At 48.1% G+C, this 25,040-nt stretch overlaps 1 protein-coding gene and 1 long non-coding RNA gene across 7 annotated transcripts in view; one reads left to right on the top strand and one right to left on the bottom strand.

The window, feature by feature from the left end:
- Positions 1-25,040, top strand: part of LOC135041696 (uncharacterized) — a 183,717-nt gene that overhangs the window by 93,431 nt on the left and 65,246 nt on the right. The gene's annotated exons all lie outside the window — the stretch shown is intronic.
- The window catches only part of LOC135041630 (endosome/lysosome-associated apoptosis and autophagy regulator 1-like), a 480,370-nt gene that overhangs the window by 38,009 nt on the left and 417,321 nt on the right, over positions 1-25,040 (bottom strand). For all 6 annotated transcript variants that reach the window (XM_063954952.1, XM_063954950.1, XM_063954951.1 and 3 more), the window contains 3 exons: positions 22,491-22,665; positions 22,274-22,370; positions 21,323-21,424 (listed from right to left, as the gene is read on the bottom strand). In XM_063954952.1, coding sequence (XP_063811022.1) covers positions 21,323-21,424; positions 22,274-22,370; positions 22,491-22,665 — 374 coding nt within the window. The remainder of the gene's footprint in view (positions 1-21,322; positions 21,425-22,273; positions 22,371-22,490; positions 22,666-25,040) is intronic.

The following is a 25,040-nucleotide window of genomic DNA, read 5'->3' on the forward strand; positions in this document are numbered from 1 at the left end:
CACCGAATGAGCAAACTCAAGGTCCTCCTCAGCCAGGGTATCAAACTTGTAGAATTTTGCAATCGTGTTTGAACCCGACCAAGTAGCAGCTCGGCAAAGTTGTAAAGCCGAGACCCCTCGGGCAGCCGCCCAAGAAGAGCCCACCTTCCTCGTGGAATGGGCTTTGACTGATTTAGGATGCGGCAGTCCATCCGCAGAATGTGCAAGTTGAATCGTGGAGCAGATCCAGCGAGCAATAGCCAGAAGCTCCAAGTTGAATCGTGGAGCAGATCCAGCGAGCAATAGTCTGCTTAGAAGCAGGAGCACCCAACTCGTTGGGTGCATGCAGGATAAACAGCGAGTCAGTCTTTCTGACTCTAGCCGTCCTGGAAACATAGATTTTCAGGGCCCGGACCACGTCCAGCAACTTGGAAGCCTCCAAGTCCCGAGTAGCCGCAGGCACCACAATAGGTTGGTTCAAATGAAACGCTGATACCACCTTAGGGAGGAATTGGGGACGCGTCCTCAATTCTGCTCTGTCCATATGGAAGATCAGATAGGGGCTTTTACAGGACAAAGCCGCCAATTCTGATACCCGCCTAGCCGAAGCCAAGGCCAAAAGCATGACCACTTTCCACGTGAGATATTTTAATTCCACGGTCTTAAGTGGCTCAAACCAATGTGATTTTAGGAAATCCAACACAACGTTGAGATCCCAAGGTGCCACTGGGGGCACAAAAGGAGGCTGAATATGCAGCACTCCCTTAACAAACGTCTGAACTTCAGGCAGTGAAGCCAGTTCTTTTCGAAAGAAAATCGACAGGGCTGAAATCTGGACTTTAATGGATCCCAATTTTAGGCCCATAGTCACTCCTGATTGTAGGAAGTGCAGAAATCGACCCAGCTGAAATTCTTCTGTGGGGGCCTTCATAGCCTCACACCAAGCAACATATTTTCGCCATATGCGGTGATAATGTTTTGCTGTCACGTCTTTCCTAGCCTTTATTAGCGTAGGAATGACCTCAACCGGAATGCCTTTTTCCATCAGGATCCGGCGTTCAACCGCCATGCCGTCAAACGCAGCCGCGGTAAGTCTTGGAACAGACAGGGCCCCTGCTGTAGCAAGGGTCCTCTGAGATCATTTCTTGTAGTTCCGGGTACCAAGTCCTTCTTGGCCAATCCGGAACGATGAGTATAGTTCTTACTCCTCTTTTTCTTATTATCCTCAGCACCTTTGGTATGAGAGGAAGAGGAGGGAACACATAAACCGACTGGTACACCCACGGTGTCACTAGAGCGTCCACAGCTATCGCCTGAGGGTCTCTTGACCTGGCGCAATATCTGTTTAGCTTTTTGTTTAGGCGGGACGCCATCATGTCCACCTGTGGCCTTTCCCAACGGTTTACAATCATTTGGAAGACTTCTGGATGAAGTCCCCACTCTCCCGGGTGGAGGTCGTGCCTGCTGAGGAAGTCTGCTTCCCAGTTGTCCACTCCCGGAATGAACACTGCTGACAGTGCTAACACGTGATTTTCCGCCCAGCGGAGAATCCTGGTGGCTTCTGCCATCGCCATCCTGCTTCTTGTGCCGCCCTGTCGGTTTACATGGGCGACCGCCGTGATGTTGTCTGACTGAATCAGCACCGGCTGGTTTTGAAGCAGGGGTCTTGCCTGACTTAGGGCATTGTAGATGGCCCCTAGTTCCAGAATATTTATGTGTAGAGAAGTCTCCTGACTCGACCATTGTCCTTGGAAGTTTCTTCCCTGGGTGACTGCCCCCCAACCTCGGAGGCTTGCATCCGTGGTCACCAGGACCCAGTCCTGTATGCCGAATCTGCGGCCCTCGAGAAGATGAGCACTCTGCAGCCACCACAGCAGAGACACCCTGGCCCTCGAGGACAGGGTTATCAGCCGATGCATCTGAAGATGCGATCCGGACCATTTGTCCAACAGATCCCACTGAAAGATCCTTGCATGGAACCTGCCGAATGGAATTGCTTCGTACGAAGCTACCATCTTTCCCAGGACTCGCGTGCAGTGATGCACCGACACCTGTTTCGGTTTGAGGAGGTCTCTGACTAGAGATGACAACTCCTTGGCCTTTTCCTCCGGGAGAAACACCTTTTTCTGTTCTGTGTCCAGAACCATACCCAGGAACAGTAGACGCGTCGTAGGAACCAGCTGCGACTTTGGAATATTCAGAATCCAGCCGTGCTGTTGTAGCACTTCCCGAGATAGTGCTACTCCTACCAACAACTGCTCCCTGGACCTCGCCTTTATAAGGAGATCGTCCAAGTACGGGATAACAATAACTCCCTTTTTTCGAAGGAGTATCATCATTTCGGCCATTACCTTGGTAAATACCCTCGGTGCCGTGGACAGACCAAACGGCAACGTCTGGAATTGGTAATGACAGTCCTGTACCACAAATCTGAGGTACTCCTGGTGAGGAGGGTAAATGGGGACATGCAGGTAAGCATCCTTGATGTCCAGTGATACCATGTAATCCCCTTCGTCCAGGCTTGCAATAACCGCCCTGAGCGATTCCATTTTGAACTTGAACCTTCTTATATAAGTGTTCAAGGATTTTAAATTTAAAATGGGTCTCACCGAACCGTCCGGTTTCGGTACCACAAACATTGTGGAATAGTAACCCTTGCCTTGTTGAAGGAGGGGTACCTTGATTATCACCTGCTGGAAGTACAGCTTGTGAATCACCGCCAGCACTATCTCCCTGTCTGGGGGAGTCGTTGGCAAGGCTGATTTGAGGAAACGGCGAGGGGGAGACATCTCGAATTCCAGCTTGTACCCCTGAGATACCACTTGTAGAATCCAGGGATCCACCAGTGAGCGAACCCACTGGTCGCTGAAGTTCCTGAGACGGGCCCCCACCGCACCTGGCTCCGCTAGTGGAGCCCCAGCGTCATGCGGTGGACTTAGAGGAAGCGGGAGAGTACTTTTGTTCCTGGGAACTGGCTGTATGGTGCAGCTTTTTCCCTCTACCTCTGCCTCTGGGCAGAAAGGACGCGCCTTTAACCCGCTTGCCTTTCTGGGGCCGAAAGGACTGTACCTGATAATACGGTGCTTTCTTTGGCTGTGAGGGAACCTGGGGTAAAAATGTCGACTTCCCAGCTGTCGCTGTAGAAACGAGGTCCGAGAGACCATCCCCAAACAATTCCTCACCCTTGTAAGGCAAAACCTCCATGTGCCTTTTAGAATCAGCATCACCTGTCCACTGCCGAGTTCATAATACTCTCCTGGCAGAAATGGACATTGCATTTATTCTAGATGCCAGCCGGCAAATATCCCTCTGTGCATCCCTCATGTATAAGACTGCGTCTTTAACATGCTCTATGGTTAGTAATATAGTGTCCCTGTCAAGGGTATCAATGTCCTCAGACAGGGAATCCAACCACGCAGCTGCAGCACTGCACATCCATGCTGAAGCAATAGCAGGTCTCATTATAGTACCTGAGTGTGTATATACAGACTTCAGGATAGCCTCCTGCTTTCTATCCGCAGGCTCCTTTAGGGCGGCCGTATCCGGAGACGGTAGTGCCACCTTTTTTGACAAGCGTGTGAGCGCTTTATCCACCCTAGGGGATGTCTCCCAACGTATTCTGTCCTCTGGCGGGAAGGGGTACGCCATTAGTAACTTTTTAGAAATCACCAGTTTCTTATCGGGGGAAGCCCACGCTTCATCACACACTTCATTTAACTCACAAAGTCCTTTGGGGAGACAGAGAGAGAGTATGCCAGCACACACCACAGCGCTATATAATGCAGGGAGTTACACTACACAAGTGATTTACCCCTAAAGCAGCTATAAACACAGTATTTGCGCCTAAATTTAGTGCCCCCCCTCTCTTTTTTACCCTATTGAGCCTGGAAACTGCAGGGGAGAGCCTGGGGAGCGTCCTTCCAGCGGAGCTGTGAGAGGAAATGGCGCCAGTGTGCTGAGGGAGATAGCCCCGCCCCCTTCTCGGCGGACTTCTCCCGCTTTTTTATGGATATTTTGGCAGGGGATTTTACACATATATAGTCTTACTGACTATATTATGTGTTTTTAGCCAAGTTAAGGTACTCTAATTGCAGCCCAGGGCGCCCCCCCCCCCCCCCCCCAGCGCCCTGCACCCATCAGTGACCGGAGTGTGTGGTGTGCATGGGGAGCAATGGCGCACAGCTGCAGTGCTGTGCGCTACCTTAAAGAAGACCGGAGTCTTCAGCCGCCGATTTCCAGGACGTTCTTCTTGCTTCTGGCTCTGCAAGGGGGACGGCGGCGCGGCTCCGGGACCGGACGACCGAGGCTGGGCCTGTGTTCGATCCCTCTGGAGCTAATGGTGTCCAGTAGCCTAGAAGCCCAAGCTAGCTGCAAGCAGGTAGGTTCGCTTCTCTCCCCTAAGTCCCTCGTAGCAGTGAGTCTGTTGCCAGCAGATCTCACTGAAAATAAAAAACCTAAAATATACTTTCTTTTCTAGAAGCTCAGGAGAGCCCCTAGTGTGCAACCAGCTCGAGCCGGGCACAGATTCTAACTGAGGTCTGGAGGAGGGACATAGAGGGAGGAGCCAGTGCACACCAGTAGTCCTAATTCTTTCTTAGAGTGCCCAGTCTCCTTCGGAGCCCGCTATTCCCCATGGTCCTTACGGAGTTCCCAGCATCCACTAGGACGTCAGAGAAACACAGATTCCCAAGTGCGCTAATGATAAAATGTAATTACACAATTCTTCCAGCGTTTATTTCGTTGGAAAATGTGGACTGGAGGATGTTTAGATCTGGGGACCTGTAACAGACACCCCTCCTCCAGTCCACATTTTCCGACGAAATAAACGCTGGAAGAATTGTGTAATTACATTTTATCATTAGCGCACTTGGGAATCTGTGTTTTTCTCTGTATGTTTGTGAGGTCTCCCAACAAAGACCTCTCCCAGTGTGTCGCTCCTGTGTTGGCGCAAGATAAAGATACTTCTGTGTTTATATATATATATATATATATATATATATATATAAAGCACACACATACAATACACATGCATATATATAGCGTATAGTATATATATATATATATATATATATATATATATATATAAAGCACACACATACAATACACATGCATAAAGCACACACACATACAATACACGTACATAATATACATATATATGCAGAGTACATGTTGTATACATATTATAGATAACTATACATACTGCAAAAGAGCAGGGAGGGTGTTACAGGAGGTGCTGGATAGAGATGGAACTTGTAGGTTTTGTGAGGGGAAATCAAGCTTATAAAAGTAATTATCCTGTACAGTACTATACACATGTATGTGTGTGTGACACACTGACAGGTGACTAACCATCTCTCCTGTGTTGAGTTCCTGGCTGCAATATCATTCTTCAGCCTGCTGCCCGGGTAGTTGCTGGTCTGTGTGTGGGTGGGGGGTGTCTGTGCTCTGATTGGCTGAGTGACTGTGTGTGATGTGTCACTCAGCCAATCGGAGCACAGCAGATGCTGCTGAGAAGTTCCTGCACTGATCAGGATTCTCCTCAGCGTTACAGCAGGGCGCACCAGAGCTTCAGCAGCTGATAGTGAGTTCCTACTGTATACAGCTTGTCACCAGCCCGACCCTGCCTTGGCCACGCCCCCGATGATAGTGGGAGGAGTTACAGAGCAGGGGGTACACCTGGGATTAACCAACAGCCCAGGCCGACTCTGATTGTGAGGATAGGCCAGTGGGCGGGGCTATGGACGGATTCGGGGGCAGAGCCTCAGAGGTATTCAGGACTGACTCGGGCCGGCAGAGTTTCAGACCTCTGTGGTCGGAACTTTGGCCAGCTGGTTTGGGGTGTTGTGGGCCTATTTTCAATGGGAGGCCTGGAGCTGCAGCTCCATCCGCCCCATTGTTAATCCGGCCCTGCGCTGGAGGATGGGTAGGGGGCCCAGTGCATTGCTGTGCCCAAGGGCCTACACTACTGTTAAGACGGCCCTGAGAATATGGAAGCCCTCAGGGTGTAAAGCCCATTCGTTTGCATGGCTGGTGTGTCGACTGAGAAAATCTGCTTCCCAGTTTAGGACTCCCGGAATGAACACTGCAGACAAGGCTGGATGATGACGTTCTGCCCACTTTAACGTGCGACTCACCTACTTCATTGTATTTTGGCTGCGAGTTCCTCCCTGATGGTTGAGGTATGCTACAGCCATTGCATTATCCGAGCGGATTTGGACCAGTTTACCCTGAAGGATGACCTTTGCCTGAATAAGTGCCATTTATATGGCCCGAAGTTCCAATATATTTATTGTCAGGCAACTTTCTTCCTTGGTCCACTGCTCCTGGAAACAACTCCTTCCTGACACCTCTCCGCAGTCATAAAGGCTGGCATCTGTTGTCAGAATTTCCCAATCGGATATCCAAAAGGGTCTCCCTTTGTCCAGATTGGATGTCTGTAGCCACCAGGCTACCAATCTCCTTACTTCCAAAGGAAGGACCATAGTCTGCGATTTTAATGTCTGATGAAAAGCATTCCATTTGGAAAGGATTAAACGTTGAGGAGGCCTCGAGTGGAACTGAGCATACTCCACCATGTCGAATGTCGACACAATCAATCCCATCACACGCATTGCTGCGTGAATGGATACCCTTTGATTGTGTAGCAGTTTCTGAATCCTTGATTGAATTTTGGATATTTCGTTCAGAGATAAAATTGCTCTCTGAAGACCCGAATCCAACACAGCCCCTAAGTGAGCAGGCCCGGCACCCTCCGTTCAGCAAAGGGATGCAAAGCAGGTAGGCGCCAGGCAGGAGAGGTGCTTTTCCTGCTTTGCATCCCCGTGCTGTGCTTGTCTGCTGCTGCGCCTGTCACACTGTGTGACAGACACCGGCAGCGGTAGCTGCAAGCCTCTCCAGTCCTCCCCCACTTGACACAGCTGCATTGCTCCGTCCAATGCTCCTGCTCGGTAAAAAAGGAGGTGGAGCTTCACGTCATTTAGGGGACAGAGCTACACGGACAGGCTTCCAGACTCAGAGAGGGACAGAAGTGCTGCTTGAACTTGAAGTTGTGAGCGAGGTACTGTAAGCGGGAGAGGAGGGAACAGATATTTTTTTGTTTAGTTCTGTACGTGACTAATTGTGTGTGTAGGGGAAGGGAGTAGTGTGACACAGAGCCTTCCCCTTCTCACTGGGGCCATTCTTACCCCCTCCTCCTGCTGCTACCCAGCACCCACACCCTATCAGAGAGAGACAGAGAGAAAGGAGTGGAGGGGGGTGGGTGGGTGAGGAGAGAGGGGAGGTGAGTTCTTGCAGCTTATTAACATCCCTGTCTGGGGTCAAGGGGTCTGTTCTCTTAAATAGCCGATATATCGCAGGTCCGTTGGCCAGTGTGTACGCAGTCGTTCACAGACATATCACGTCGACCCTGCTGCACAGCCGACGGCCAGTATATTGTTAGATATATTGGCACGTCGGTGTGGTTGTACGGGCGGTCAGCCGACCGCCCGTATATAAGCTGCAGCAGCCGGCAGTGACTCACAGCTGACCTGGGCGGGCGGGCAAGTGTAAATGCCCGCCCAGTTCATAACATCAGTCCCCAACAGATCGGGCAGTGTGTATGCACAGCACACAACCCGATCCAGCTGTAGATATATCTGCAGATCAATTGATCTGCAGCTATATTTGTAGGTGTGTATCCAGCATAAGGATAAAATCCATGGCTGCCAGTCCTCATTTCACTGCTCAGGGCAGAGAAATCAGCACTTGCTGTTGGATGCAGGGAGGGTTACACTTGTGTGTAGCCTCCTCCATATTTGGTGCCATCCTGCTATAGACAACACTCAGGCTATGCCTGTTCTATACCACCCTGGTTACCTCCTCAGCCTGTCCCTGGTCACCCTATTCAGTGTGATGTGGTCAAGATGCTGCCTGTAGGGATCCTGGCAGTCAAAATACCGATGCTGGGATCCCGACACCCTTCAGAATCCCCACGCCGGAACTCCGAAAGGGAGGAGACCAACACCTGAATCCCGGCAGGCGGCATCCCAACCGCAAGTATACATGGCAGGTTAGGTTTAGTGTTGGGAGACGGGGGGGGGGGGGGGGGTTAGGTTTAGGCAGCAGGGACGGGGAGTTAGGACTAGGAAACTCTGAGGGGGGGGGGGGTTAGGGTTAATGTGGTCACAGTGGTGCAAGTTCAATCTAGGTGCCAGGAGCAGGGCCGTCTTGACAGCAATGTAGGCCCCTGGGCACAGAAGTGCAATGGCCCCCTACCCATCCTCCAGGGGTAGGTGTGGGGGTGCTATCAGCAGCAGCTTTGAAGTCCCACAAGCGGTAGGGGGTGTTCTGTCCTCCATTCATGAAGCATGTAGGACCTGGAGTAGTAATTTCTGCTAATTACTCCTTTACTGCACAGATGGTGGGAGATGGGGCAGGGGTGGTCTTCAGTTTGCCGACGGCCGGGCTCCCGACGACCAGCATACCGGTGCCGGAATCCCGACAGCTTTTCTCCCTCTTGGGGGTCCACGACCTCCCTGGAGGGAGAATAGATAGCATGGCGCGCGTAGAGCGCCACCATGCCCGCAGCATGGTGGGCGCATCGAGCCCGCAAGGGGCTCATTTGTGCTCGCCCAGCTGCTGGTATGCCGGCGGTCGGGATTCTGGCGCCGGTAGGCTGACCGCCGACATAACATACTACACCCATGGGGCAGGAGTGAGAACACTAAACTGTGGTAAGGGCATTAGGCCGAATGAAGGGCCCTGGTACATGACTTCCAGGGTGACAGGGGGTGTTTAAATATGTAGGGGAGGGGTGGATAGTGGAGTGGGCTTAATATTCATAATTTTCCGGTGGGAGTGCAGCTTGCTTGACTGCAGATATCTCAAGTTTCTGGAAATAGATTTCATAGCTTTGATTGAGATAAAAAACTAGAGAGTCCCACCTTTCGAGAGGTACTGAGGACTTGGGGATCAGAGTTCAGGAGCCAGAGCAATCAACCAATGAAAATATAAAGCTGCATATTAGGCGTGTGTAGCTGGAGCAGGGACTAGAGATGAGCGCCTGAAATTTTTCGGGTTTTGTGTTTTGGTTTTGGGTTCGGTTCCGCGGCCGTGTTTTGGGTTCGAACGCGTTTTGGCAAAACCTCACCGAATTTTTTTTGTCGGATTCGGGTGTGTTTTGGATTCGGGTGTTTTTTTCAAAAAACACTAAAAAACAGCTTAAATCATAGAATTTGGGGGTCATTTTGATCCCAAAGTATTATTAACCTCAAAAACCATAATTTACACTCATTTTCAGTCTATTCTGAATACCTCACACCTCACAATATTATTTTTAGTCCTAAAATTTGCACCGAGGTCGCTGTGTGAGTAAGATAAGCGACCCTAGTGGCCGACACAAACACCGGGCCCATCTAGGAGTGGCACTGCAGTGTCACGCAGGATGTCCCTTCCAAAAAACCCTCCCCAAACAGCACATGACGCAAAGAAAAAAAGAGGCGCAATGAGGTAGCTGTGTGAGTAAGATTAGCGACCCTAGTGGCCGACACAAACACCGGGCCCATCTAGGAGTGGCACTGCAGTGTCACGCAGGATGGCCCTTCCAAAAAACCCTCCCCAAACAGCACATGACGCAAAGAAAAAAAGAGGCGCAATGAGGTAGCTGTGTGAGTAAGATTAGCGACCCTAGTGGCCGACACAAACACCGGGCCCATCTAGGAGTGGCACTGCAGTGTCACGCAGGATGTCCCTTCCAAAAAACCCTCCCCAAACAGCACATGACGCAAAGAAAAAAAGAGGCGCAATGAGGTAGCTGTGTGAGTAAGATTAGCGACCCTAGTGGCCGACACAAACACCGGGCCCATCTAGGAGTGGCACTGCAGTGTCACGCAGGATGTCCCTTCCAAAAAACCCTCCCCAAACAGCACATGACGCAAAGAAAAAAAGAGGCGCAATGAGGTAGCTGACTGTGTGAGTAAGATTAGCGACCCTAGTGGCCGACACAAACACCGGGCCCATTTAGGAGTGGCACTGCAGTGTCACGCAGGATGTCCCTTCCAAAAAACCCTCCCCAATCAGCACATGATGCAAAGAAAAAGAAAAGAAAAAAGAGGTGCAAGATGGAATTGTCCTTGGGCCCTCCCACCCACCCTTATGTTGTATAAACAAAACAGGACATGCACACTTTAACCAACCCATCATTTCAGTGACAGGGTCTGCCACACGACTGTGACTGATATGACGGGTTGGTTTGGACCCCCCCAAAAAAGAAGCAATTAATCTCTCCTTGCACAAACTGGCTCTACAGAGGCAAGATGTCCACCTCATCATCACCCTCCGATATATCACCGTGTACATCCCCCTCCTCACAGATTATCAATTCGTCCCCACTGGAATCCACCATCTCAGCTCCCTGTGTACTTTGTGGAGGCAATTGCTGCTGGTCAATGTCTCCGCGGAGGAATTGATTATAATTCATTTTAATGAACATCATCTTCTCCACATTTTCTGGATGTAACCTCGTACGCCGATTGCTGACAAGGTGAGCGGCGGCACTAAACACTCTTTCGGAGTACACACTTGTGGGAGGGCAACTTAGGTAGAATAAAGCCAGTTTGTGCAAGGGCCTCCAAATTGCCTCTTTTTCCTGCCAGTATAAGTACGGACTGTGTGACGTGCCTACTTGGATGCGGTCACTCATATAATCCTCCACCATTCTATCAATGTTGAGAGAATCATATGCAGTGACAGTAGACGACATGTCCGTAATCGTTGTCAGGTCCTTCAGTCCGGACCAGATGTCAGCATCAGCAGTCGCTCCAGACTGCCCTGCATCACCGCCAGCGGGTGGGCTCGGAATTCTGAGCCTTTTCCTCGCACCCCCAGTTGCGGGAGAATGTGAAGGAGGAGATGTTGACAGGTCGCGTTCCGCTTGACTTGACAATTTTGTCACCAGCAGGTCTTTCAACCCCAGCAGACTTGTGTCTGCCGGAAAGAGAGATCCAAGGTAGGCTTTAAATCTAGGATCGAGCACGGTGGCCAAAATGTAGTGCTCTGATTTCAACAGATTGACCACCCGTGAATCCTTGTTAAGCGAATTAAGGGCTCCATCCACAAGTCCCACATGCCTAGCGGAATCGCTCCGTGTTAGCTCCTCCTTCAATGTCTCCAGCTTCTTCTGCAAAAGCCTGATGAGGGGAATGACCTGACTCAGGCTGGCAGTGTCTGAACTGACTTCACGTGTGGCAAGTTCAAAGGGCATCAGAACCTTGCACAACGTTGAAATCATTCTCCACTGCGCTTGAGACAGGTGCATTCCACCTACTATATCGTGCTCAATTGTATAGGCTTGAATGGCCTTTTGCTGCTCCTCCAACCTCTGAAGCATATAGAGGGTTGAATTCCACCTCGTTACCACTTCTTGCTTCAGATGATGGCAGGGCAGGTTCAGTAGTTTTTGGTGGTGCTCCAGTCTTCTGTACGTGGTGCCTGTACGCCGAAAGTGTCCCGCAATTCTTCTGGCCACCGACAGCATCTCTTGCACGCCCCTGTCGTTTTTTAAAAAATTCTGCACCACCAAATTCAAGGTATGTGCAAAACATGGGACGTGCTGGAATTTGCCCATATTTAATGCACACACAATATTGCTGGCGTTGTCCGATGCCACAAATCCACAGGAGAGTCCAATTGGGGTAAGCCATTCCGCGATGATCTTCCTCAGTTGCCGTAAGAGGTTTTCAGCTGTGTGCGTATTCTGGAAAGCGGTGATACAAAGCGTAGCCTGCCTAGGAAAGAGTTGGCGTTTGCGAGATGCTGCTACTGGTGCCGCCGCTGCTGTTCTTGCGGCGGGAGTCCATACATCTACCCAGTGGGCTGTCACAGTCATATAGTCCTGACCCTGCCCTGCTCCACTTGTCCACATGTCCGTGGTTAAGTGGACATTGGGTACAACTGCATTTTTTAGGACACTGGTGAGTCTTTTTCTGACGTCCGTGTACATTCTCGGTATCGCCTGCCTAGAGAAGTGGAACCTAGATGGTATTTGGTAACGGGGGCACACTGCCTCAATAAATTGTCTAGTTCCCTGTGAACTAACGGCGGATACCGGACGCACGTCTAACACCAACATAGTTGTCAAGGCCTTAGTTATCCGCTTTGCAGTAGGATGACTGCTGTGATATTTCATCTTCCTCGCAAAGGACTGTTGAACAGTCAATTGCTTACTGGAAGTAGTACAAGTGGGCTTACGACTTCCCCTCTGGGATGACCATCGACTCCCAGCGGCAACAACAGCAGCGCCAGCAGCAGTAGGCGTTACACGCAAGGATGCATCGGAGGAATCCCAGGCAGGAGAGGACTCGTCAGAATTGCCAGTGACATGGCCTGCAGGACTATTGGCATTCCTGGGGAAGGAGGAAATTGACACTGAGGGAGTTGGTGGGGTGGTTTGCGTGAGCTTGGTTACAAGAGGAAGGGATTTACTGGTCAGTGGACTGCTTCCGCTGTCACCCAAAGTTTTTGAACTTGTCACTGACTTATTATGAATGCGCTGCAGGTGACGTATAAGGGAGGATGTTCCGAGGTGGTTAACGTCCTTACCCCTACTTATTACAGCTTGACAAAGGGAACACACGGCTTGACACCTGTTGTCCGCATTTCTGGTGAAATACCTCCACACCGAAGAGCTGATTTTTTTGGTATTTTCACCTGGCATGTCAACGGCCATATTCCTCCCACGGACAACAGGTGTCTCCCCGGGTGCCTGACTTAAACAAACCACCTCACCATCAGAATCCTCCTGGTCAATTTCCTCCCCAGCGCCAGCAACACCCATATCCTCCTCATCCTGGTGTACTTCAACACTGACATCTTCAATCTGACTATCAGGAACTGGACTGCGGGTGCTCCTTCCAGCACTTGCAGGGGGCGTGCAAATGGTGGAAGGCGCATGCTTTTCACGTCCAGTGTTGGGAAGGTCAGGCATCGCAACCGACACAATTGGACTCTCCTTGTGGATTTGGGATTTCGAAGAATGCACAGTTCTTTGCTGTGCTGCTTTTGCCAGCTTGAGTCTTTTCATTTTTCTAGCGAGAGGCTGAGTGCTTCCATCCTCATGTGAAGCTGAACCACTAGCCATGAACATAGGCCAGGGCCTCAGCCGTTCCTTGCCACTCCGTGTCGTAAATGGCATATTGGCAAGTTTACGCTTCTCCTCCGACAATTTTATTTTAGGTTTTGGAGTCCTTTTTTTTCTGATATTTGGTGTTTTGGATTTGACATGCTCTGTACTATGACATTGGGCATCGGCCTTGGCAGACGACGTTGCTGGCATTTCATCGTCTCGGCCATGACTAGTGGCAGCAGCTTCAGCACGAGGTGGAAGTGGATCTTGATCTTTCCCTAATTTTGGAACCTCAACATTTTTGTTCTCCATATTTTAATAGGCACAACTAAAAGGCACCTCAGGTAAACAATGGAGATGGATACTAGTATACAATTATGGACTGCCTGCCGAGTGCAGACACAGAGGTAGCCACAGCCGTGAACTACCGTACTGTACTGTGTCTGCTGCTAATATAGACTGGTTGATAAAGAGATAGTATACTCGTAACTAGTATGTATGTATAAAGAAAGAAAGAAAAACCACGGTTAGGTGGTATATACAATTATGGACGGGCTGCCGAGTGCCGACACAGAGGTAGCCACAGCCGTGAACTACCGTACTGTACTGTGTCTGCTGCTAATATAGACTGGTTGATAAAGAGATAGTATACTCGTAGCTAGTATGTATGTATAAAGAAAGAAAAAAAAACCACGGTTAGGTGGTATATACAATTATGGACGGGCTGCCGAGTGCCGACACAGAGGTAGCCACAGCCGTGAACTACCGCACTGTACTGTGTCTGCTGCTAATATATAGACTGGTTGATAAAGAGATAGTATACTCGTAACTAGTATGTATGTATAAAGAAAGAAAAAAAAACCACGGTTAGGTGGTATATACAATTATGGACGGGCTGCCGAGTGCCGACACAGAGGTAGCCACAGCCGTGAACTACCGCACTGTACTGTGTCTGCTGCTAATATATAGACTGGTTGATAAAGAGATAGTATACTCGTAACTAGTATGTATGTATAAAGAAAGAAAGAAAAACCACGGTTAGGTGGTATATACAATTATGGACGGGCTGCCGAGTGCCGACACAGAGGTAGCCACAGCCGTGAACTACCGCACTGTACTGTGTCTGCTGCTAATATAGACTGGTTGATAAAGAGATAGTATACTCGTAACTAGTATGTATGTATAAAGAAAGAAAAAAAAACCACGGTTAGGTGGTATATACAATTATGGACGGGCTGCCGAGTGCCGACACAGAGGTAGCCACAGCCGTGAACTACCGCACTGTACTGTGTCTGCTGCTAATATAGACTGGTTGATAAAGAGATAGTATACTCGTAACTAGTATGACTATAAAGAAAGAAAAAAAAACCACGGTTAGGTGGTATATACAATTATGGACGGGCTGCCGAGTGCCGACACAGAGGTAGCCACAGCCGTGAACTACCGCACTGTACTGTGTCTGCTGCTAATATAGACTGGTTGATAAAGAGATAGTATACTCGTAACTAGTATGACTATAAAGAAAGAAAAAAAAACCACGGTTAGGTGGTATATACAATTATGGACGGGCTGCCGAGTGCCGACACAGAGGTAGCCACAGCCGTGAACTACCGCACTGTACTGTGTCTGCTGCTAATATAGACTGGTTGATAAAGAGATAGTATACTACTAATATTATATATACTGGTGGTCAGGTCACTGGTCACTAGTCACACTGGCAGTGGCACTCCTGCAGCAAAAGTGTGCACTGTTTAATTTTAATATAATATTATGTACTCCTGGCTCCTGCTATAACCTATAACTGGCACTGCAGTGCTCCCCAGTCTCCCCCACAATTATAAGCTGTGTGAGCTGAGCACAGTCAGATATATATATACATTGATGCAGCACACTGGGCTGAGCAGTGCACACAGATATGGTATGTGACTGAGTCACTGTGTGTATCGTTTTTTTCAGGCAGAGAACGGATATATTAAATAAAACAAACAACTGCACTGTCTGGTGGTCACTGTGGTCGTCAGTCACTAAACTCTGCACTCTCTTCTACAGTATCACAGCCTCAGGTCAATCTCTCTCTCTCTCTCTCAACCCTAATCTAAATGGAGAGGACGCCAGCCACGTCCTCTCCCTATCAATCTCAATGCACGTGTGAAAATGGCGGCGACGCGCGGCTCCTTATATAGAATCCGAGTCTCGCGAGAATCCGACAGCGTCATGATGACGTTCGGGCGCGCTCGGGTTAACCGAGCAAGGCGGGAGGATCCGAGTCTGCTCGGACCCGTGAAAAAAACATGAAGTTCGTGCGGGTTCGGATTCAGAGAAACCGAACCCGCTCATCTCTAGCAGGGACCAGATGTTTGAAGGCTGATATCTCTGGTTCTGGGCATAGTAGAAACAAGCTGCCAGTAGCCACCAAAAGGGGAGAGTACCAGCTTTTGGAATATACCCTCAGAGAAAATATCAGTCAGACAGAACCTGAGATAGCTGGCTGGGAAGAGCAAATTAACAGGCTCAGATGGGGACCACTGCTTTGAAGTCGGATATCTCCGGTTCCCCAGGGCCGATTTTCAAAAATCTGGTACCTCTGGAAAGAGGGGACCCTCAGCTATCATCCAAGGGCCCTTATACTCCTGGGGCCCTTGGGCGAGTGCCCAATGAGCCCATACAAAAATACGGCCCTGGCCAGGAGGCAAAATAGACGATGGTGTGCCCCCCTACATCCCCTCCCGCAAACATCCACATATGCACAAAGCCACAAACACATAGCCACATATACATACACAGCCACACACAATCTGATATACACAGACAGCCACATATGCACACATATACAGTGTACAGTCACATATACACGGACAGCCAGATACAGTAAACACATATATACACCAGGGATGTGCGATGAGGCAAATGGCTCATGAGGCACTGGTTAGTACCAAAGCCAGATTTCCACACAATATATGAGGCTTCACCTTACCTGGCCGCACGTCACTGCATCCAATAGTGCACAATGTCATAGCCTGTGTGTGTGACTCTGTGTGTGTATATATATGTGTATGTGTAGTGTGAGTGGGGCGGGGAGCACTGACATGTGATAGGGCAGTAAGTTGTGATGGGGTAGTGAGCTGGATAACCAGTAAGGTGTGAATGGGGCAGTGTGACCTGTGGGGTCAGTGAGATGCAGTGACGTGCGGTGGGGTGAGGCAGAGCCTTTCCTGTCATACTTACGTTTAAACCAGAGTTTTGACTGAATAAAATATATGAAAAATACTAATAATTTGTTTGAAATATCTTCTTTGCATTATTTTAATAATTTTTATAGCCCAAACTCTGGAGTAAAAAGTCTATGGCAGGGGAGGCAGTGCCTCACCTGTGTATCCTTTCCACACATCTCTAATCAAAACTCACCAGATTTCCAGGAGCTTATACTGCTGCACCTGTGTATAATGCCCAGATGTACCCTTTGGCTCATATATTGCATGTAAATCTGGCTCTGGGGTTAGCCAGTGCCTCCTAAACCATTTAGCTCACCGCACGTCCCTGGTGAGATGTGAGGAGAGCACTGTGAGCTGTGGAAGTGGGGAGGGAAGAGAGATATGGAGTGGAACTGACAAGGAGAGAGCTAAGAAAGGGGTAATTAGTAGACTATGGAGTGGCAATCAGGGAGGTGAGTGTAAGAGACATTGCTGGGTTGTTGTTTTTTTTTTTTTTAGAGGGGGGGTGACCAAAATGTTGTTCCTAGTGGCGGGCTGACCCCTAAATCCGCCTCTGACTGTGGACATTATGTGTATAATCTGCACTACTACTGTGGGCATTATGTCTATAAGCAGCACTACTACTGGGTGCGGTATGTGTATAAGTGGCACTACTACTGTGGGCATTTTGTGTATAAGCGGCACTACTACTGGGTGCAGTATGTGTATAAGCAGCACTAATACTGGGGGAAATGTGAATAAGATTGTGCTTTGTGGTGTAATTTGAAATGATACTATCGTGTGACCTTGCCCCTCCTGTGTGAAACCACACCCCTTTTTTCAACGCACGCTGTCGCTTTGTAAAATATGGGAGGGCGCAAATTTATAGTTTGCAGGGGGGTGCCGAGCACCCTAGCACCGGCCCTGCAAGTGAGTCATCCGTTGTGACGGAACCAGGGATGACTTTGCCCAATTTATGAGCCAACTGTGTCTCTGTAAACAAGCTATTGTCTGTTGAAGATGATACTGAAGCAATTACTGAGATTGTGCCAGGATTAATAAGTCGTCGAGGTATGCAAAAACCCTTATCCTCTGCTGACGGAGATAAGATGCCATTACCACCATAATTTTGGTGAATACTCTGGGAGCCGTGGCCAGTCCAAATGGTAGGGCTTGAAACTGAAAATGTTGCTGAAGGATAGCAAACCTGAGATAGTGCTGGTCGGACAGTGCTATAGGAACATGTACAGTAGGTAAGCATCCTGGATATCCAGGGATACCATAAAATTCTCCATCTCCATGGCCAAAATAATGGAAAGTAAAGTCTCCATATGAAACCGAGGCACCCAAATGTACTTTTGAGATTGAGTATGGGCCGGAACGACCTATTTGGTTTCTGGACTAGAAACGGGTTGGAATAAAAATTTGTCCTCGTTGTGCAGGAGGAACTGGAATTGTCCCTCCTGACTGACGCAACTTCTGAACTGCCTCTTGCAAAGCCCTGGCCTTCATTTCCACTGAAGACAGGCTGGTACAAAAAAATACCTTTGAGGAGGGTGTTTCTTTATAGCAAACGAATAACTGTGAGATACCACTTCTTGCACCCAGGCATCCATGGTGGACTGCTGCCAGATCTGTGCAAACTAAAGAAGTCGTCCTCCCACCCTGGGATCCCCCAGGTGGAGGCCTGCACCATCAGGCTGATGTCTTATCTTCTGATTTAGAACCCGTCCCTCTGGTAGCCCAATGCTTTTTAGTTTTACCAGACTTGTCAGATTGAGACTGTTTGCCATAACCCTTTTCTTTTTGCTTTTCCTGGAGTCCAAAAGGGCCAAAAAGCTGGAAGTCTAGGCTTGGTTTGTGTGTAGAAGGAAACTTCATTTTCTTGGAGTCAGCTTCTGACTCCAAAATACTGTAATTCTTTTCCAAAAAGAATATCTCCAGTAAAAGGCAAAGACTCCAGAAGGATCTTGGATTCACAGTCAGATTTCCATGTACATAGCCAAACCGCTCTGCAAGCTGCTACTGCTGAGGCTGATGCCCGAGAGGCAATTGTACCCATATCCAAGGTTGCTTCTGCCATAAAAATAGCCACCTGTTTGATATGTGCAAAATGGGATTTTTGCTCTCTAGATGCCATTGAAAGATCATCCTCCAATGCATCAGCCCAGGCTGCCACTGCTTTTGCCATTCAGGATGAAGCCACGGCTGGTCTTATGATTGCCCCAGACAAGGAGGAAATGGTTTTTAAAAAACCATTTATTTTCCTATCTGTGACATAATTTAATGATGTTGAAGGCAGAGATAATGTAGATTTTCATACCAATCGGATGACATGTGTAACTACTTTGGGAGCCACCTCCCTTTTAAAACACCGGTGCCTTATATTTTAACAAAGGCTCTGCTGCCTCCTTTAAGGATAGAATGGATTTCATAGCACCAATTAGCTCAGGTATGTCCACTGAGCTGAGGCCTACCTCCTCATCTCTGTATGCAGACCAGGGGGTAAATTTACTAAGATGGGAGTTCTATTTAATATGGGATGTTGCCCATAGCAACCAATCAGATTCCAGGTATTATCTTCTAGAAGGTGCTAGATAAATGAGAAGTAGAATCTGATTGGTTGCTATGGGCAACATCCCATCTTAAATAGAACTCCCATCTTAGTAAATTTAACCCCTGGAGTGCGATGAGCCCTCATCCTCCGACGACTCCTCGCCTGAAACGTGTAGACTGTGAAGATGTTGTTTCATGTCTATGTGATTTACTTACCTCTAGCCTTTCAGCCTATTTCTGTTGAGAGGCTGCCGATTCCTGTACTGGATGTGATAAACCCCAGGTGGAATGTTGCATGTAAGGGTTAATAGGGTAACCTATCCTTGGTATAGGAGCTGGCATTATCTGCTCAGCTATAATGTCTGTGCAAAAGTAGCCCATGGTGTTCAACTGGAGCCTGTGCCTGCCTCTGATTATTCAAGAGGCTTTGGTGAAAGCTAAAACTATTTGCACATAATCCATTTTGAACCAGATCCTGAGAGGTAACCCAGCTTTGCAAGACAAACATGAAAGGAGTGTTGGTGCTGTGGAGAGTGTATCCTCCTCACCATTGCCTCTCTTAGACATGATAAATAAAATCACACACCTGTACAGTGTTAACTACACAATTTGTGACTGCAAATACTTTAACAATTTTTAAAGTGACATACAATCCGATCCCTCCCTGCTTTGCACCAGCATTGAGGATCAGAATACACAGAAACTGACACACTGTAAAATAGGAAAGTCAGCAATCACACTAGCAATCAGTCACAGGTTATACATTAGTATAATAAGCAATATGAGCACATAGTCAACTACAGATACATTTCAAGTATGTAGGAGAAACATATTACTGCATTACCTTATATAGGAGTTTAAACATATTCAGTCGCACAGCGAAAGAAAACCACAGCAATAGTATACAGACTCATATGCATCAGGCACTTATCCAACTATTCGTACCAAAGGTAGATACTTAGTGCTGTATCACCTGGCTCAGGACAGTGGGATATAGGGAGACTTTACCCCGCTTCCAGGATTGATCAATACATTGGATCCACTCAGCGTTCACTAGACGCTATAAGTGTACACAATCACCCCATGAACCTACAGTAAACACAGACACCAAAGTGAACACCGATGCACCAGTCATACAGCCGCCTATGCTGCGAATGGGTCCTTTTGGATACACAGCATCTCATATGGAGGCGGGAACTCAGTTCATGGTGGGAAACTCGGGGGAAACTGGTCATGAACCGGGGGGTAGGGGCGACCAAGGAAGCATCTTACTCCCCACTGCTGACATCAACCCTAGGGCTCGTGGCCTCATACTACCCCTAGAGCCTATGATTCCTGAGGCTTAGCGCTGGTGCACCCGAGGTGGCAGCTGCATCAGCGATTGTTCAGTAGTCTCCATCCCGAAACAGTGCAGCTGTATCTCGCGTTTCCCCTACTAAGCAGAACTGATGCCTTACCTTCTTCCCCATGCTCCGGCCACAGCTTGGTAACATCTGCTGGACTTGCTAGTACATCCTACACAAACGCTCGCTGTAACAGCACTGAACACACAGGTAAGCATTGTCACGCCACGGCGTGGAGTTGTTGGTGCGACTCTTTCTACGGTACGTATAAGACGCTTTTTAGAAAGCTCGCTTAAAAAAAGAGTAAGACTATAAAAATAAAATAAAAAAGCTTAATTGCTGCTAAAAACCAGCAGCCCATTGACCATGTGGCTCCTGCCACACCAAACAAAAAACTGATTTGCCTGAGCCAGGAGGCGGGAATACTGGGACGGGCCCATTGCATTCTGGGAGGCTGAAAGCATTGATTGTTTGGTGCCAATCCGCTGTCGCTACCTCATATCCCACTGTTATCCTGTGGATAACCTGTGGACCCTGCTGGAGAAATCAGAAACTCCCGTGTGAAGAATGGGTAGAACAGCTAGTCTACAATATATATTACAAAATTGTAATATAGTGAATTTCAGAATATTGAGATTTTTCCTGTTTCATTTTCTCCTTTAAACAAGATTACTCTAACAAAGTCATAAACTGCATATACAATATAAAGAATTCTCTTGTTGAAAGCTCTAAGTAATAGGCCCTACACACTGGGCGACATGAGTAAATGATATGAACGATCTCGTTCATTAATGAACGAGATACCGTTCATATCTTTCAGTGTGGAGGCACCACCGATGAACGGTGCGCGGCCCCACGCTCATTCATCGCTGGTGCCGCGTCGCTTGTGCATGCAGGCCAATATGGATGATCTCGTCCATATTTGCCTGCACTGCTATGGAACCGGGTGACGGGGGGAGTGAAGAAACTTCACTCCCCCCGTCACTGCCCCCTCCCCACCGCCAGGTCGCCCGTCGGCCGTATCCGCCGTTGGGCAGCTCGGCGGCGCATTGCGCAGTGTGTAGGGCCCATTAGTGTATTACAAGTGACGTACAATCTACAGCATTACACATGCTTCACGCTACATTATGCATATACATAAGTAGTGTTCTTACCTTGGCACAGATACTGTACCTCGGCCAGCTTTCAGTGGATTACAGCGCAAGCGGATAGTGGTAGCCCGGCCAGAAGCACAGGACTGAGTAACATCTTTGGACCTATAAGGATATAGTGTAAAATAGGTTAATACATATCCCCACTTGCATAATAAATAAATTAAAGAGAATCAAGTTCTACACATGCTTTATATGTGCCCATTACAGAATGCCTTATGTTTCTCACCTTGGTCTGAGAGAGCATTTAAAAGTTCAGCTGGCATGATACCTCACAGCTGTAGTGCTGTGAGGTATAAAAGAAGCCAGCCTAGACTAGAGAGATCATAATAGATGCTGAACTGGTTTTTCAATCAAGGTATTCTGATTTATTGCCAGCTTTACAGTATATGCAGATTCTAACAGTCATTTTTCCAATGATATTGATATGTGCTGTCTGAATTTACATATTGTATGTCCAGTCTTGATACGTGTGTACTATTTAGTTGATAAACTAACATTTTATAATAAATCACTATTTATATGTAACATTATGTTAGTGATATATTTAGGCTCAATGTTTCCCAACTATAGCCATTAGGGGGCAATCCAATTGCAGGCGGCAACAACCTTACTTTATGGCAACTTGTCCTATTGCTGGGTACAAAATTGTGCGAATTCCAGGGGAGATTGGTCCGCAAAGGGTATGAGATGCAGGGCTGTTGCCATTGTGTCCACATCGTTGCAATGGAACTCGCACCCTTTGCCCATAGTCAGATTGCCCCCTTATATAATTTGTAGTTTACACCACAGTTACTTTTTCTTTTTTTAGCTTTAATAGCTAGTTCATTGGGTACTTTGGATATAATAGTTTAATCATGTTTACTGCAATGGAATAGAAGATCAGTCATTAGTTAATGAATTCACAGTTAGGGAAACTTGTGACTCAGTAGAATGCCATATTTGATTCTGTACCTGTAATAGAATATGATGTCTTTTATGGCTGCATTCTCTCCTGGAAACAGATTATCAGGAGAGGAGATTTTATCCAGAGTAGATTCTGTTGTTACACCTGGTACCGAAAAAAAAGGGATAACTATAATTATCAGCATAACCAGTGCTTTTGTATTCCATTATGAAGCTAATAGGGCAGTACTGCAGCAGCACATAGGACATCTGTTCTGAAACTCACCTATCAATTGGTCAGCAATGCTTATCGGCTGAGCAGACATTAAAGTCTTGTAAACAAATGAATCTGATGGTACAATAATAGACTGGCAAACATAGGAAGCCACAGAATGCCATGCCTCAGTATCCGACATTCGGGCATCTGACATATTTTGTACACATGTAGCCAACTTTCTCCCCTGTAAGAATGAAACAATAATTTTAAAAAGATAGGTGTTAAGATCAGTGATGTGTCAGGGTAGTCACAGCCTCCCCGTCATATTCTCTGTAATGCTCCAGACACTTTTGTAACTACCGCCCCTGCAGAGACTGGGAGGTGCCAGGCTTGGAGGGCGCAGCAGATTTCCATGCAGCTAGCCATCCGCATGTAAATCTGCTAATGTCTCTCCTAAAGTGGCCACTGCTTTGGAGGAGACAGATGCTAGAGGTCATACTTAACACCTCTGGCTTCTCACTTCCCTGTCCCTGAACAGCGCTGCAGAATTACCTGGAAGTGAAGGAAGTGCTCAGCGCTTGTGGTGGCACCAACACATTACACCCCTGGCAACGAGCATGACACCCCCCAGTGAAAAAAAACCCTGGTAACAAGCATGACATCCAGAGCATGAAACCCTTGGCAACGAGTATTACACCCCTGGCAACGAGCATGACATCCAGAGCATGAAACCCCTGGCAATGAGCATTACACCCCTGGCCACGAGCATGACACCCCAAGAATATGAAACACCTGGCAACAAGCATTACACCCCTGGCAACAAGCATGACATGCATGTAATGCTTGTTGCCAGGAGCATGAAACACCTGGCAACAAGCATTACACCCCTGGCAACAAGCATGACACCCAGAGCATGAAAACCCTTGTAATGGGCATTACACCACTGGCAAGGAGCATGACACCCAGAGCATGACACCCCCGACAATGAGCATGACACCCAGATTATGTGTAATACCCCACTACTTGAGTTATCATGCTGACACTGTTCAACCCGCTACAGCACATAAATACAGTATGCCATTACACAGATCGAAAACAATTCCCAGCAGCCTCTGCAGCTGCTCAGAAGGAGAGGTGCACATCACATGACCAAAGTCAGGTGGTACAGTGTGACAGTAGAAAGTGAGCTGCATTTGGAGTATTTGAGGGTGAAAAATGACAATTTGTACATAAAGTTCAACCCATCTTAGGAGCTGTGGAGAAAGGTGGTTTGAGCAGGCTCTGTGCATACTAACCAGACAGATCCTCTGTTACAGTGAGCAGCAGCAGGAGCACAGTGTACATTCCCCTCAATGAATCAGGAGTTCCGAGAGATGTCTGCAGAGGCCTCCCCGGCAGGCAAGAGGGCCAGGGCGGTGACGCAGAGTCCCTATTGAGAGTGAAGTTGGAGCTGAGAGGCGGGTCAGAGGCTGCTCTCATCCGGATGGGGGCAGAGCCGAGGACGTGGATTTCCTTGGTGAAGAGCCAGACACAGCTTTTCTCCCAGAGGAGGCCTCAGCTTCAGAGTGGTGGCCGAGAGGCAGGCAGAAGGCCGGCACTATGATCACTAGCTGCTACTGAAGTGGCTGCTATGAAGTGCAGACTTATGAAGGAAGGTTGGTAAAACTACATAATCACACCACAGCACTATAAGCCACAGATAAGCAGACACTCTATACCTCCCTTCCTAGTGTGGCTCTGCAGAGTGGAGTTACTGTAAAAGATGCATCAGCATACCTACCACTTCTTATTAATGTAAGCACCCTATGGATTAATTGATCACAACTAGGGAAGCCAATCCCGGGCCATTTTTTTTCAATCCCGGGTATCGGGATTGAAAAATGGCCAATCCCGGAATTCCCGGGATACCCAGGATTGGCTTTTACCTAGGTGGCCGCCCCCTCGCCCCACCCCGTCCCGCACATATAACTCACCATATACCAGGGGCGGGCGGGAGGGGAACATCCCGTGAATGCTGCTGGCAGCTCCCACCAGCAGCTGACAGCGCAGCGTGACCTCTCACGCTGCGCTGGGGACCCAGAAGCAGGAAGCTGGGCAGCGTCTGAGCGTCCTGTGGACGCTCAATGCTGGTCCCTCAATCCCCGGGATTGGAGCTTCCAATCCCGGGTTTGAATCCCGGCCATTTTTGGGCCTAAATCGCAGGATCCCGCCGATCCCAATCCTGGGATTGGCCACCATAATCACGACAACCAGTGGCCAGTTTGCAGCATACAAGAACTTATACTAAATGGTAACATAAAAAGTGTAGTAAGAAAATACAGCTTATTAATCTCGCTAAATAGGTTTCAAGACATTGGCATCAGTTATTACCGCTGTACTAAAACATAGTCACCGTGGACACATACAGAGAGTAACTTAAACAAAGGAATTAAACCAGACAAATTATTTCTTAAGGGAGTTTATCTAAAGTTCATTTCTGCTTGCTGCCTCCGTGCCCAAATTCTGCAACATTGTATTAAGTGATTGACTTGATACATTGAAAATAAACAGTTATTAAAGGGATACATATAAAAAGACCTTTAACACTGGTCTAAGTGGAGGTATTTTAACTTAAGGAGA

Source organism: Pseudophryne corroboree, chromosome 2 (genome assembly GCF_028390025.1).
Source record: "Pseudophryne corroboree isolate aPseCor3 chromosome 2, aPseCor3.hap2, whole genome shotgun sequence".
Taxonomy (NCBI): domain Eukaryota; kingdom Metazoa; phylum Chordata; class Amphibia; order Anura; family Myobatrachidae; genus Pseudophryne; species Pseudophryne corroboree.